The 15442-nt window shown below is 54.2% G+C and overlaps 1 protein-coding gene across 1 annotated transcript in view; it reads left to right on the forward strand.

Annotated features, from left to right (window-relative positions):
* NXN (nucleoredoxin) overlaps nt 1-15442 on the forward strand; it is a 141769-nt gene that overhangs the window by 123616 nt on the left and 2711 nt on the right. Inside the window, exons 6-7 of the mRNA XM_068531717.1 lie at nt 11439-11618; nt 13419-13543. Coding sequence (XP_068387818.1) covers nt 11439-11618; nt 13419-13543 — 305 coding nt within the window. The remainder of the gene's footprint in view (nt 1-11438; nt 11619-13418; nt 13544-15442) is intronic.

The following is a 15442-nucleotide window of genomic DNA, read 5'->3' on the forward strand; positions in this document are numbered from 1 at the left end:
CAGATAACAGCTAATATTTGAGTTCTCAGTGTCTTGGTTTATAGGAATTGGAAAAAAAAAAAAGACAAATCAAGATCTACCCACCAACTCCACAGCTTGTGGGGGAACTCATCAGGTTCTTTAACCTTTTTTCTTCACCATGTAGAGTAAGCATTTGGCTTTGTCAGGAGCTAGTTTCAAAAAATTAATATTTCATTTAAAATTGGTGATTCTCAGTTTCAAATGTGCATAAGAATTCCCTGGGGATCTTGCGAAACTGCAGATTCGGATTCAGTGGTTCTGGGGTGTGGCTGAGATCCTGCATTTCCAGCAAGCCCCCAGGCGATGCCGGTGCTGCTGGCCAGGGGCCACACTTCGGGCACTGAGTTTAGGTCTAGTAATCCTTTGAGAAATTTGGAGCCTTATGCCTCCTACTAATAAAAAAGATGAAAGCAGTTTTCTTTCCAAACAGAAGTGGAGAGACATGACATGGCTTACTGGTCCAGAAGGACGGGTACCAAGTTGGTTAATTTAAAGGAGATGGCCCAGGAGTATCTCCTTCCAGCACTCTGCTTGCAGAGAGCCTTAAAACATGTGTGCCTTGGGGTAGGAGCTGTATTGCTTGAGAAAATTGATGATCCTAGGCCAGTCGTACTAAACAGAGGGTTGAATTGCCACTTGGTGGGGATAAGTAAAACTTCGTATCTCTCAATTCACTTATTCATTCATTCAACAAGTATTTGCTGAGGGTTTACCCCCCTACTGCTGACTGACCTTGAGCAAGTTACTTAACCTAACTTTTTTCAGTAAACTTGGGCAGTTTCACTGTTGGATACAGAGTAGGCACTTAATATTTAACTGACTGACTTAGGGGAAAAAAGGGAAATATTTGATTTTACAACCTAAAAAAGATAAACTTTTGGATGTCAAAAAGCTTACTAACAGAAAGGCAACTAACGATATTAATAACACATGTGGCAAAGAATCTATATCCTTCATAGAAAAAGAGCTCTTTCCAGATACCAGTCCAAAAAGAGAGATAGACGAACAATTTAGTTGAAAATATGTATAAGATATGAGGTGGGCAATTTACCTGATGCATATTGTCAGAATGGATAAGAAAAATATTCAGAATAATTTTCATTCATGATTTACAGATGAAAACACTGAACTTGTGTCTATCACATTTGCAAAGAAGTCTACTTTCCAAAAAAAGATAATCCCCAGTATAGGAAAGAGAGCAGGCTACTAGTAGGAATCTAAATCAGGACAACGTTTCAAGGAGCGAAATTGGCAATGTACACCAGAGGCCTTAAAAATCTATAAAACCTTTAATTTCAGAATCCCACTTGTAGGAATTTATGTTCAGGAAATTACCCTCTAGCACCCAGCAAAAACTGAACTTCTTTTGCAGTTGGAGATGCATTTTTGTTTTTGCTTTCATCTTTCGTATACTTTGGATTTCATCACAGACCACAGTTCTTTCCTTGCTTTAGCCCCTAGAAAACTCAGAGCTGAATTTGTAACCACCTTTAGCAGTTTTACAAAGCTGACCATTTCTCTGCATGCCCTTGACCCTAGCTTTGTTTTCTCTTCCTTCCTTGTTTTCCTTTCAGTGGGATGTTTTCATCAATTTTTTATTGGATTATATCATGCACTTTTTAAGCAGCCTCAAATCCTTTTTGGAAAAAAGCTGGAGTAGATTTAAATGCATAGGATTCTATTTCTTGAGCTCCAACTAACCACCAATACTGTACACTGAGCTTGGTGGGGAATAAGAAACCAGAAGGGTGTCCCAGTGCTGCCCTTGAGTGGACAAGATGGGATTTACATTGGGAAATAACTACAGTAGGATGATATCTTTTGAAGAACTAAAAAGTGCTGGTCAAATAGGTGTCACTTTGTACAAGGGCTCAGAAGACTGAACTTGTCCCAGAGAGCAGAGCGGGTGCTGGGCTTCACTTGGCCATTCTGCTCGGTCAGGCAGCCTCTCTATATGGAGGCATCTTTCCAAACACATGTCCTCAGTGAAGCACAGCCTTTTCCTCTCTGAGGAAGGGAGTTGCCCTTTCTTGGAGGTGGAGGCCAGTGAGGTGCAGGTCATATTCTGGTGGTCGATGCTAAGGCCCTGAGGTCACCTGAAAGTAATAAATTACCAAAGGACAGTCTATATCGTGCATAGCCAGTTTGAGGGTGGGGGTTTCTACCCTCCCTGTGCTCTGTGAGATGCTTCTTGGGGCCCTTGTTGGCAGGGTAAGCACAGAATAGCAATCTCCTAAGGAGAAATCACAAGCCCTGCAAGATTCCACACAAGTTTTGGACACACAGCTGAGGCTAGAAGGTACCCTTCTGTCAGACATTGGCAGGGCACGAAAAAATTAAATTGATCGTGGGACTTCCCTGGCGGTCCAGTGGTTAAGACTCCATCCTTCCACTTTAGGGGGTGTGGGTTTGATCCCTGGTCGGGGAACTTAAGATGCCGCATGCTGCATGGTGTGGCCAAAAAAAAAAAAAAAAGGAAAAAAAATTAAACTGATTGTTTTCTGTCTGCCTTCAGAGAGCAGAGAAGGGAACTCTCCTTTGGATTCTCCAGCTACCAACATGTAAATAGTACAGCAGTAGGAGCCCTGGTTGCTAGGTGGGCCCAGACAGCCAGGATGCGGGTGACCACAAATGAGCAGGAAGAGAATGGAGAGTTTTCAGAGATGCATTCATTTGGCTCAGTCTCTTAAGGCCTGGCAGTGTGAGGATGAGTACATATGTGGTTCCCAGACTTCAAGGAGCCCTCAGCTGAGAGTCAGAGAGCTGATCTGAGAGGCCCTGTGCCCAGGCAAGCAGCGGGCGGGCAGGCACACAAAAGAACCCAGCTCTGGCCAGCAAGTGTCCTCTGCAGCCCAGTCCTGCACCTGGCCCGTCCCGCTGCTCCTTGTCTGCTGGCTCCACGGTGTACACTCCCTGCCATCTGTACTAGTCCCTCCTCAGCTTGGACCAGCCTGCTTTCCGAGCTCTCTGCCTCCTGCTTCCTCACTCTTGGCTTCTCTCCCTGGCACAGTGTTTTCTGCCAACTGCTCACTTGATCACTGACCTCTTTGGCTAAGCCTTAGGGGTCATTCCTGCAAGCAGCCTGTCAGACATTGCCGGCTGACCCTGATCTGTCTGTCCGCCTCTGGCCCAGAGATGCACTAAAGCACAGTGAAACGAGAGTGTGGAAGAGCCACACAGGATCCTTTTCAAGGCAGCATTTCATGAAGGGCACACAATGGAATAGTCTGAGTTCACGCGAGACTCTGGCTTGGAGCTCTTGAGCCCAGAAGGCTTCCTGGAGGAGGTGACTCTAGAGCAGGGCCTTACAGAATGGATGGGATTTAGGTAGAGGGTTTGAGACATTCCAGGGCAAAGGCCAGAGTAGGATGTCCATGGTGTACTATAGGGCAGACTGGGTAATAAGGCTGGTGATGCCACATCACAGAAGGCCTTGAGCACCAGGCTGTGGTCCTTGAACTTGGCGCTTTGGACTTTGGAGCTTTTTGAAAAATTTGATTAAGGGGAGATCAGTGCAGTAGTGACATTTAAGCTAGACTGGAAGAGAAATCCCAGAGGCATGTTATCCTCTGATATTTCTGATGGACTCACTGAGCTCCCACTGTAGCCAGACCTCAGGCTGTGGCTCACGACAGGCCTACCTGTGAGGGGAGAGAGGCTGCTCCCTTGGGCTCTAGGGCAGGTGGCCCAGGCGGCCTCTGCCTCCTTGCAGCCTCACAGGGTACTTCAGCTTCATGGCATTTTTTGGGGTCCCCTGCGCATTAGTTGTTAGTAAGTTCTTTGGCAGCATTTTCCATTGATCTTACCAGTCAGCATCCCACTGCGTTTGACTACCAAAATATAAGGTAGAGAAAATCCACAGCCTGTTCTAGGGGGCGGGGTTGCTGAGAAGATGCCTCTGCAGCCTCGCACAGGCTGGACCGGGAGCAGGGTGCTGGGGGTGTGGAGCTGGGGGCCTGAGGTCCCGGGGCCATCACTTTCCTCCCTGTCGGCATCTCCCGCGGCCCAGACTCCTCCCCTGGGTGAGTGTCTCTCTCGTCAGCAGGCCTGCTTCCGTGGGGGTATGGCCGGCTCTCCTGAATTCCCTCAGTCTCCCTCCTCTCCACCATGAAGCATCTTTTACATCATCAGGTCCATAACTCACAGTGTCTGTGTGTCTCCCCATCCCCTTTCTTCTTTCTTGCTCAAATAGAGCTCCCGTGTCCTCTCCAGGTGCACCGCCCTCCCGGCACCTCCACATGTTCACCAACCTGGAAGCTCTCTGAACCCCATCATTTTGGGGCCTTTATGGAGGTTTCACTATGTAGGCGTGAGTGGTTAAATCACTGGCCATTGGTGATGAACTCAACCTCCAGCCCTTCTCCCTTCCCCAGCTCTTGAGGTCAAGAGTGTGGAGCTGAATGTTCCAACCTTCTAACCACGTCTCTCTGGCGACCCAGACCCGTCATCTCGTGAGCATCCAAAAAGACACTCACTCTTACCACTTACATTCCAACAGTCTTGGAAGCTCTTGTGTCAGGATCTGGGACTAAGACCAAATATTATAACAAAAGATGTTCCTATCACCCCAATCATTCAGGAAATTATAGGGGTTTTAGGAGCTCTGTGCCAGGAGCTGGGGATGAAGGCCAAATATATACGCCTCATTATGTTACAGTATCACAATGTGCACGTACATACACTCCATACATATGCAGAGTCAGTGGAGGGTTCCACCGACTGTCTGGTCTTCTCCAAATCCCGCAGGGCTGTATCTGGGGGAGCTCATGCTCCCTGCTTGACTCTGTGTCCTGGTCTCTCACCCCACTTTCTGTCTCCTCCTGAACGTTTTGATGAGGGTGCTTTCACAGAGCAGTATGAGGTACCTTCCCCTGCCCGCACCCAAGCTGAGCCACCTCCACCTGGCCTATCTTTGTGCCTTATAGCGTGCAAATGACTTGATCAGACCATATTGAGGCCCATGAGGGCAGAGCTCCTCTGTGTCACCTGGACAGGCTTGGGTGAAAGTGGGCAATGCAGAAGAACCCGGAATCCTCTGAGCATCTTGGGAGCTGGGCTCAGAGCGCCCCCGGATTCTGAGTATCTCCCAGCATCCCGAGGAGCCCTTGTATAACATGCTGCCACTTCGTTCAGGTGTCCATCCAGGTGGTGGTGGGAGAGTCTGGGTCTTGAGGCTGTGCCCTCCAGTCACCCCTTTCAGAGATGGCAGGACGTGCTGCAGGCCTTGAGGAGGCGTCTGCTCCCAGGCTGGTTGCTGGTCCCTCGGGTGCTCTGGCCTGAGCCCAGGCCGTGTTAGCTGGCAGTCTTCATGGGGCCGCTGGAGTTCACCAAAGCCTGGCATGTGGCCTCCATCCACTTCCTTTGCCTTGGGGAGTAGCTGGGTTGGCCTCCCTCCTCTCAGCGCTTTGTGCAGACTGGGGAATTTGTAGCCCTATAAGCTGCTGACAAATGCCTTTCTAAGGAAAGGGTTTAGACGCACTTGGCAAAAGGCAGATCCCATTAGCGATTCTCTAATGCTGGCTGTTGGAGAATACCATGTTCTGCGCAGGGAGGCTCAGAGCCCCTTCTCTCCTGGGTTAGAGGCCCTCGCTGGCTTTGTTCCTCTCCCCCCAACCCCCGCCCCCGCCTTTGGGGCCAGCGAACAGGGCCTGGGGTGGATGGAGGCCCTGCCACCAGGAGAGCAGCAGGGAAGACCAGGAGGCAGTTGTGTGAGGCCCGTCGCTCTCCCGGGATCTATTTATCTTCTGTTTCTCTGTTGCCCTCTTATTCCTCATCCTTATCCTCTGGCTTTTTCTTCTCCTCTTCCCTTTTCCCTGCCTTTCTTATCCACTTCCCGCCCTTCTCCTCTCTTTCCCTTCCTTTGCCCTCTTCCCTGCCCCTTTCACAAAATGGACTTGAGGCAGAGTCTCTTTATTTTCTATAGAAACGAAACATTCAGCCATTGTGTTTTTCAGTGAGTAGAGGGCGAGGGGCCGACGCTGGTGTTTTTTGTAGGCAAATCTCAGTATTTAAAGGGCTGGCGCAGGTTCTGTGGAGTTGGCCCCCTGGGCCTGGGGAGGGCGGCTGGGGGCTGTCTAGGGGCCTACAGAGCAGCCTCAGTGCTCTTCTCTGCTCATCTTGTTTCATTCTGAAAACATAAAAAAAGGAAAAACAGGAAAGGACAAAGAATAATGTAACAAACACCCATGTGGCCACCACCTAGAACTGACATCTTTGCCTGAGGTATTTATCAACGAATGGGAGCATTAAACACAGACCAAGTGGGGCTCCCTTTACTCCTCCGTGGAGCATTGCCCCTTCTTTCTCCCCAGTGGGGGAGAGCGGTGACACTATCATCCAGTCATTGTGAATATTCCTCATCTGTTTTCAGATGTTCACTGCGTCTCTGAATCCACGAGTAATGTATAGTTGTGCTGGGTGTGTTTTTAGAAGTGTACTTAAGTGCTGACATGCTGTAATATCATAATGCAACTTGCTTTTCTCACTAAACATTATGTTTTTGAGACTTATCCCTGTTGATATTTACATCTGGTTTATTTCAGTGCCGTGAAGTGCTTTGTTGTACCACAGCCTGTTTATCAGTTCCACTGTCAGTGGATACTTGGTCATTTCTGGCTTTTCTGTATTACAAGAACGCTGCCATTTTAAACGTCTTCTTTGGGACTTCCTGGCTGTCCAGTGGTTAAGACTCTGAGCCTCCACTGCAGGGGGCTCGGGTTCAATCCCTGGTCCGGGAACTAAGATCCCGCATGCCACGTGGCACAGTCAAAAAAAAAAAGTCTTCTTTGTGCCTCCTGATACGGGCCTTCTGGCTGAGTTCACGTGGCCCAGACTCATCCCTTTGACTTCCTTTGGGTTTCTCTGAGCTTCACCACTCAAACCAGCTGCCTTCTTCCTTTCCTTAACTCTCCCAGCAGGGGAAGGTTTGGGGGAGTAGGAGGGGGAGGAAAAGAGGGATGTGATGAACGGAACTGGGGTTGATGTTGCCAAGGCATGGTCTGTATTTGTCATCCCACCCCTGCTGCCCTGTGGTTCCTGTTTGATTTTTATTTAATGTTAGGGCATTCATCATAATACCATTTAACAAAACTTAAATATGTATCTATTTCACCCACATTCCTGCCTTCCTAGCACAACTGTTTTCACTTTTCTGAGTCCTTTTGGTCTCTGTCTTCAAGCATATTTCTACATAGTTGTAATTGTACACATAGCACTGTGTATTCTGCATTTTCAACTCATCCATGTATTACAAACATTTCCATACTGCTACAGTGTTCATGATGACCATTTATTTCCGTGATCACGTAACCACTTGCCCTGCCACGTGCCCTAACCCACTCTTCCGGTCTTGGGGTCTGCTTTTCCTCCCCTTTCTCTTCCCCACTGCCAGCAATCTTTGTGATCACACTGCCATCTAGAAGCAGAGAAACAAAGTTGGGTTACGGCCCTGACCAGGTCCTCTCCCACCCCCAGGTGCTGCCCCAGACCCACCACCTCCTTTGAAACTCCCTCTTTCCTTGGTGATAGGAAAGCAACCAAACGCAACTGTGGGACAGTCTCCGTGCACGTGGCTTTTTTTTTTTTTTCGGCCGCGTTGGGTCTTCGTTGCTGTGTGCGGGCTTTCTCTAGTTGCGGCGAGCAGGGGCTACTCTGTGCATGGGCTTCTCATTGCGGTGGCTTCTCTAGTTGCGGAGCACGGGCTCTAGGCCTGCGGGCTTCAGTAGTTGTGGCGCATGGGCTCAGTAGTTGTGGCTTGCGGGCTCTAGAGGGCAGGCTCAGTAGTTGTGGTGCATGGGCTTAGTTGCTCCGCGGCATGTGGGATCTTCCCGGACCAGGGTTCGAACCCGTGTCCCCTTCATTGGCAGGCGGATTCTTAACCACTGCACCACCAGGGAAGTCCCGCACGTGGCTTTGAGATGGTTTTAAATACTCACAAATCGGCTCCTCCCAGGAGGAAACAGTATGGAGCCGGCTTCTTAGGCCTTGTTCCTTCTTCTCTAGGTTTTCAGGGAGATGCTGAAGGGGATTCTGAGGCACTGCTGTGGCCCACCCAAGCTCCCCTGGGCGGAGGCCTGGGGCTGAAGCCCTCTCTAGGAGCATAGAGTGTGTGTTCTACTCGCAGAGGTTAAGCTTGGGGTGGTGCGAGCGAGAGAAAACCAACCGCACACGTGGCAGCATTATACCGTCCCTGGAACCCTCCCTGTGGTGTTGACGTCGCCTCGGTGATCTGTTTCTTTAGCGAACTCCCTCCAGCCAGCGTGGAGGTTTCTGTTTATCTCACGAGAGCAAGGCACCAGTCTTCTGTCCCTTCTCGCAAGCCAAATGATCAACTTAGGGATGATTAAAAAAAATAATGATGAACTTATTTATAATAAGAGCTAATATTTACAGAGTACTTACTGTGTGCCAGATGGTCTGCTCGAAAGCATCTTCTACTTGTCATTTTACTTCCAGCTCCCAAGTAAGACAGGAAACTATCACTACCCCGATTTGACGGTGTGGAATTGAGGCTCTGAGCAGTTAAGTGACTTTCCTGGATCTTCCTTAGAATTCTTACTGTACTCTTCCTCCAACCATTCCAGCCATCCCAGCTGGGAAACGACATGTTCAAGAGAAGCAGAGACGAACTGCTCCCTTTTCACTCCCTTCAGTGAAGCCCCTTGCTGGGGTGGCAGTTATTTTGTACAAAGGCATTGATTAGAAATTTTCCATTCCCTTTAAGTTTCCCATAAGAGGCTCTGCCCTATTTTCGCCTTAGAAGTCTCTGCTTCGGGGAACCTGCTTCAAGGGAGGTGGGGAGCAGGAAAGGCCTGATGGGGCGGGGGGCGGGGGAGAAAGGGGAGAAGTGATCATATCTCAGCCTCCTTCCCCAAAGCCTCAGAGAAGAGGGAGGTGGGTGGTGCAGAAAGTGTGGATGCAGGGCCTGCCCTGCCCAGCTCCTCCTTGGGGATGAGAGTCCCCAGCCCGGGGCTGTGAGAGCCCCCACCACTGGCCTGACTGGTAGAAAGAGCGGCAGCTTTTCCAGCAGGCAGACCAGGCTTCCTGTCCCACCGTGGCCACTTACTGGCCAGACGACCTTAGGTAGGCAACTTGAACATCTGCAGAAGGAGGATAATCGTACTTCCAGGAGTGAGTGAGGTCCCACGCCCCGTGCGGAGCACAGAGCAGATGCCCAGAGAGCAAGCTTCCTTCTCTCACCCGCTGGTTCATCTCTGGAGGAACATACACACTTAGGGCTCCGAGGCCGAGCTAACCCAAGATCCGGTGATGGGAAGGCGGCCTGGCCCGATGCTTGTTGATTCTCTTTCTCTGTCCGTGTGCCGGAAATGGGCTTCTCTCGGTTGAAGTCTGTGGTCATTGTACCGAGTCGCTTTCTGTTTACACTCCACAGTCACATGCACCTCATCATCTTGGGCTCGAAGCACCAAATACAAGGGGGACTTCGTTTTCGCGTAGCCGTGGGGGAGGAGTGGGGAGACCCGGGGGCCCAGGGGAGCTGTTCCTCTGTTGACTTGGCGAGGACTCCACAGCAGCCAGCTGGGGGGGCTTGTGTCCCTGCCCTGCCGTCCTGGTCCCCACCAGCAATGACTGGAGAGAGGCTGCAGCCGTGGTAACAAAGAAGCCCCTTAGAGTAGTCACTTGGAGAAACCGAGGCACCAAACCAGGAAGTGAGCTTCTTTGCCTTTGGATTTTACTTGTCCTGCCTTCTCTGTCCGTCCTCTGTGCCTGCTTGCCCTCCACAGACCAACTCAGCATCCCACGTCTGGGCTACAAACAGGCCTGCCGCAGTGTCTAATCATAGCAGTGGGCAGGCCCCGGTTTAACCCAACACTTGAAATCGCCCAATTTCAGAAACTGATTAAAGAACTTTGCCAAGGCATTTTTGAGATGAGGCATGGTGCTGGGGAGGCATTTGTCTGCAGCTGGTCAGCCTGTCGTGTCATGGGCCCCAGCCCCAGGCTCCCTTCAGGCTTCTGACTCAAGCCCAGCCCGTTCCTGGTTGGGGACACACCTGATGTGAGCCCCAGGCCTCTGGGGGATGACATGCCATTGTGAGGATGAGGCTGGAAATGCCCTGAGTCTCTTGTACTCTGACACACAACTCAGGAGGCCCGGACAGCTCTGGGCGCATCCTGAAAGCCCCTGAGTGTGCCGGCTGTGGCCACGTGCGTTTGTATGTGATGTGTGTTGTGGGAAAGGCAGTCCCCAGAGTCTGTTTCTCTCTGGACCTGTTCCCCAACTTGCCAAGCCACTCCTTCTAATAGGTGTGGACATAACAGACTCGTTTTTCCTTTTGCAGACAGGCTCACCACTGCATGCCCGCTGCCCCAGCCACCATGCAGGTCATAACACCAGGGCTGTATTTCTGGTACCTCAGCATCGCCCCCTGTGGCGAAGTAAAATGTCAGCGGAGCAAATTACCGACTGAATGCTGTGGAATCTATAAATATTAAATTGCTCTGGCTTTCCCTGGCCCATATAAAATTAAAGCTCCAGTCAGCTCCAGAGGGGAGGCAGCTGGTTAGTGCAAGGGGGGAGGGGACCAACTGCCAGTGGAGAGACAAGTGTCCCCAGAGGGCAGGGCCGAGTCTGCCTCTGTGGGCTGTGGGTGCTGGCTGGAGGAGAAGCAGCGGGGAATGGGGTACAAAGAACAGGGAGGTGGAAAACTCACACACAACTGTAACCCGGGAGGGATCTCCTGTGATTTTCCACTGGAGGCTTTATGGTCAGAGGCGGGCTGTGGTTCGCGGGGCGCTTTGTGTTGCGTTTCTTACCCCGGCCCAGGACTCTAACGTGAGGGCGACGGCACTGCCGTCAGCACATTCCCTCCAGGGACTGCCCCCCCCCCCCCCACTTCAGGGCGAGTGCTGGGACCTCCCCCAGCAGCAGGGCTGGAGGTGGCGGCCAGCTGTCCTCCTCCTGCCCTCCTGCCCCTGGCAGCCCCTGTCCCAGGCTCCTCCCCCCAACAGGCCCCCTGTGCTCGCACGGGTGGGGCCCTCCCGCCCTTGACCTGTGCTGGGCTGCATTGCAGGGGAGCGGGTGTTCACACCACCTCATGAGGTCTAGACCCCCTGCAGGTATGGGAGCAGCTCCTGCTTCTTGGGGATCTCTCTAGGACTTCTCCTCTGCTTCTATGTGCCAAGCCCCCGGGCTGAGTTCTGAAACGCACAGCCTTGTTGATCTTTACGTGGCGGTGGGATAAGGTGGGAGCTGCAGTGCATTCACCAGGAGGCGGGGGGCGGGGGAGTGACTTGCTTAGGCTCCCGTGGAGACGTTACCTGCCAACCCAGGGGGGCTCCCTGGCTCTTCAGAGGCTGAGCCCAGCGTCCATCCCAGGGCTCTCCGGCTGAATTGTGTCCTAGGGGGCCGTCCCGTGGACTGTGGGTCCGTGGCCAATCTCGCGCCCTCTCTTGCAGGCATCCCCACCCTCATTGTGCTGGACCCACAGGGGGAGGTGATCACGCGGCAGGGGCGGGTGGAGGTGCTGAACGACGAGGACTGCAGGGGCTTCCCGTGGCACCCCAAGCCCGTGCTGGAGCTCTCCGACTCCAATGCCGTGCAGCTCAACGAGGGCCCCTGCCTCGTCCTTTTTGTAGGTATGAAGCTCAGCGGGAGCCCCAGGGTGAGACGGGATGGGCAGAGCTCACTGGGTGGGGGTCGGGGAAGTCTGTCCCTGCACCTTCTTTCTGTCGCCAGCAACGCAGAGCCTGGGCCTTTGTCTCCGCGGCTGCCGTGCTTCTGACCCCAGTGATTTATTCGTGGTTCTCCCCTGTGGGCGGTGGTGTTCTGGGCGCTGCTGCTGTGCTTTCCTTCCTAGCTGCTCCCGGCTGCCAGCTGGGAAGAAGAGGTCAGCCCGAGAGGAAGCCCTCGGCCCCGTGATGAACAGACCCATTGTTGGGGGCCGGGCTGCAGCACAGCAGCTGTGGGGGGCTGGGCCCCTTAGGCCAAGGCTCATCCCAGCTGCTGCCGCCGCTCACCTGTGCTCTGCGGAGCTGCCCCAGGGTGGCTGGAGCAGGGCCCGGCCTCAGGCGGCATCTCCGGGGCTGAGAGCCTCTCAGTCTCCCTGCGTCTCCCACTCTGGCTTTCAGTGGGTGACAGCAGGAGGACACAGAACACCCACTCCAGGCTCCCTGCAGGCCCATGGGGTAACCCTGGTTCCTTCTGCAAACGGAGCAACTGCTGGCCAAGGGCCACCTTGCCCTCTGCCTTGGGACTTGTTGCTTGGTTCCAACTTAAAGTAAATCTGAATACCGGAATCATGGCTGAGCTGCTGCCATATGCACCACATTGAGGGGGCTGGAGAATGCAGGCAGCATCCGACCCCCATTCTCTGGAATTCTGGTTTGGGGGCCCCCAGGCGGGGAGCCAACATGCGGACTTGAGGGAGTCCTGAAGCAAACTGACTTGCAGGCTGGCCCTTTGCTTGGAGGACAGAGGCCCTGGGAGGGGATGGCCTTGGGGGACCATTCACCTTGGGGCTTTCCTAGGCAGGCTCACATGCCCACATCCTGGGGCCTGGGAAGCAATTCTGAACTGAGGGACCGTAGGGAACCTCACTGGCCATTTGCAGATGTGGAAATAGGGTCCCAGGGAGGCAAAGCGAGTTCCCAGCATCACGGAGCTAATTAAATGTGGATGTAGAGTGTGTGGTGCCGAGCCTGCACACTGGGCCTCCCAGGCGATGTGGCACTTCTGGGTGAAGGTCCTGTGCGGGCACCTGTTTCCACCCACCCCCGGTCTGTGCTTGCTCTCGGATTCAGCGTTCAGCAGGAGTGAGCTGCTCCCATGCTGCTGTTTCACTGGAGGCAAGAGATGCCCAGAGGGGGCTCTGGGAGCCCGGCTGGGGGTTCTCCCCTGCAGTCAGCCTGTCCCTTCCCAGCCAAGTCCCGCTGCCAGATGTGAAGTTGCCAGTGCCCTGGTGCCTCCCAACCGCCACCAAAGCTGCTGATCAGACCACAGTCCTGACCCACCACCACCAGTTCTGCCATTTCCATTAGGAAGTCAGAGATCCGCGGTCACGGCATCTCATTGTGTGATTGTGAGAAAAACTGCCGGGACCTCAGGTCCTGGCTTAGGGGAGGCTCAGCTTCCAAGGTGGGTTTGTGAAGAGCTCAGTGAACAGAATTGCATCTGCCTGGGCATTAGCGCTACTTGGTGAAGCGAGTTCTTCCTGGGGGCATGGTTCAGGACAGCCTGTGTGTGAGAGCAGCGAGCAAGCTGGCCTATGCCTGGGGACGCACGCTCCTGCACCCAGGAGGCGAGGCTGGTGTCCCAGGAGAGGCTTCTCTTCCATTCAGGGGCTGCTCAGATGGTCAAGTCAGGCCCTGGACCCAGGCACCACTCCATCTTGACTGACAAGCCAGTGCGTCTTTGTGTCTTTCTCTCCCCTGTCACAGATTCTGAGGATGACGGGGAGTCCGAGGCGGCCAAGCAGCTGATCCAGCCCATAGCTGAGAAGATCATCGCCAAGTACAAAGCCAAAGAGGAGGAGGCGCCACTTCTGTTCTTTGTGGCGGGGGAGGTGAGTGCTGCTGTGGCCTGGCCCCCGGGGCTGGCTCAGCTGGCCGGCTTTTAGAACACCAGTGATACAGCCCTTGGGGATGTCTGAAGGGGGTCTGGGGTGACCGTGCTTCCAGAAGACTCCACAAATAAATGTAGCATAAAAAGATGTCAAGGAAAACCAATTCTGGCCCCTGCCGCCTCCTTCTTGCCATCTCTCACACAGCAGCCTCAGGGCCGCAGGAGGCCCTCCCACGACAGACATTCCCCGCCCCCCCCCGCCCCCGCCCCTTGCACCCAGGCTACGCCCACCCCGGCTGCTGGGGAGCCACAAAGATCGCGATCAACACTTACTCCCTCTGGGCTGGGTCCAAACCAAACTCTTGGTGCTTTACAGAGTGTCTTCTCGGTTAGTCCCCTCCCCCAGCCCGCAACGGGGCCTTTTCCCATCACGGGATGCCGGTGGGGATCCGACCACCACTCCGACCTGCAATTACCCCTCCAGCCCAGGGAGGGTGCTGACGTTCCTGGCATCCGTGTCTCTCCCACCCCAGGCCTGTCCCTGGAGGGCCTTCAGCTAGGCTGGACCGAGCATAAGGCTCTCCACCAACGGGGGTGGGGGAGGGGGAGGGACGAAGGGCGGGCCTTAAGCTGGGCCGCCTCCCGCGAGGTCTGGGAGCCTGGGTCCCGCACACGTGGAATCTGCTAGGTGGCCGCAGCCACGCCCCCTCGGTCCCCACCCTGGAGCCACCCTCCGCGCATGCGCCGCTGCCTCCCCCTACCCAGGCACCGGCCTAAGCCAGTTATTGACAGATACACGTTTTGAAGCCCCCCTGCCCTCCTTGCTCCCATCTGTACCTCCAGTTGGTCAGAGCCCCCTGCTCATGTCACACTGTGTTTGGATCCCAGGGGATGGTGTGGCGGCGCGACACCCTGAACCACCCATTCATCATCTCAATAGCCGCCCCTGCTCTGCGGGCCCCTGGAAGGCAGCTGAAGTCACCCTGCCCAGCCGTGGGGTGGAGGGAACAAAGCAGGTTCACAGGGCCCTGCCTTGGGGGTCCCCAGCCCGCTCCACACAAAGCACAAATGGAAGCCGCTCTGAATGTATTAAACTCTAACCCCTTTCGAACGGCTCGGAGAGAAAAGATGGGCGCAGAGGAGAAAGGGCTGAGCCGGGGCGGGGGCAGGGCTGGAGGGCTCCGGTGGCCGTGTTACAAACGTGGCTGAAAAGGAGCAGTGGCAGGTTACCTATAGGCCAGGCCCCGAGCGAGGCGCCTCACCTGCACCGCCCACGTGCTCCTCACCTCGTGGGCAGGGAACATCATCGCTACCGTCTCACAGACGAGGAGAGTGAGGCTGAGAGAGGGTGAGACCGCTCCGAGTCCGGCCCGGGCGGGCTGTGCGTGCTGGCTGGCTCTCACGCTCGCGGAGCGCCACGTGAGCCATTATTGAATCCGTTTCACAGGTTTTAGGAGACCTGGGCTCCGAGAAGTTTCTTGCCAAAGGCCTGCATTAAGTGGGTGGCAGAGAGAGGAGTGAACGTGAGATGAGGAGTGACTCCAGAAGCAGTGCTCTCGCTCCCTCCGTCCGTGCGGGTCTGGCAGACGGGCTGCCCAGCCTGGACCAGGAGGTTGGGCAGAGGCCCAGGGGCACCGCTGCTCCAGCTCTCCCACCCACCACCAGGCCTTCCCCTGCTCTGCACCTCGGCTCCTGGCCTTGGCAGCTCTCTTGGTCCAGTTCTCTGACCTCAGAAGCAAGGCAGCCAGGAAGGCGCACAGGGCGCTGGAACGTCAGGCACCAACTGGGGGCCTCTGAGCCCTGGACTTAGGCCCTTCACATTCCCCCAGGGCTGAGCGGGCCTCGGCTTTGTCTTGATCCTGTCCTCTCCCGCAGGCAGAAGTTGCCCCTTCTGAAGCCT

Source organism: Eschrichtius robustus, chromosome 20 (assembly GCF_028021215.1).
Source record: "Eschrichtius robustus isolate mEscRob2 chromosome 20, mEscRob2.pri, whole genome shotgun sequence".
In the NCBI taxonomy this organism is placed as follows: domain Eukaryota; kingdom Metazoa; phylum Chordata; class Mammalia; order Artiodactyla; family Eschrichtiidae; genus Eschrichtius; species Eschrichtius robustus.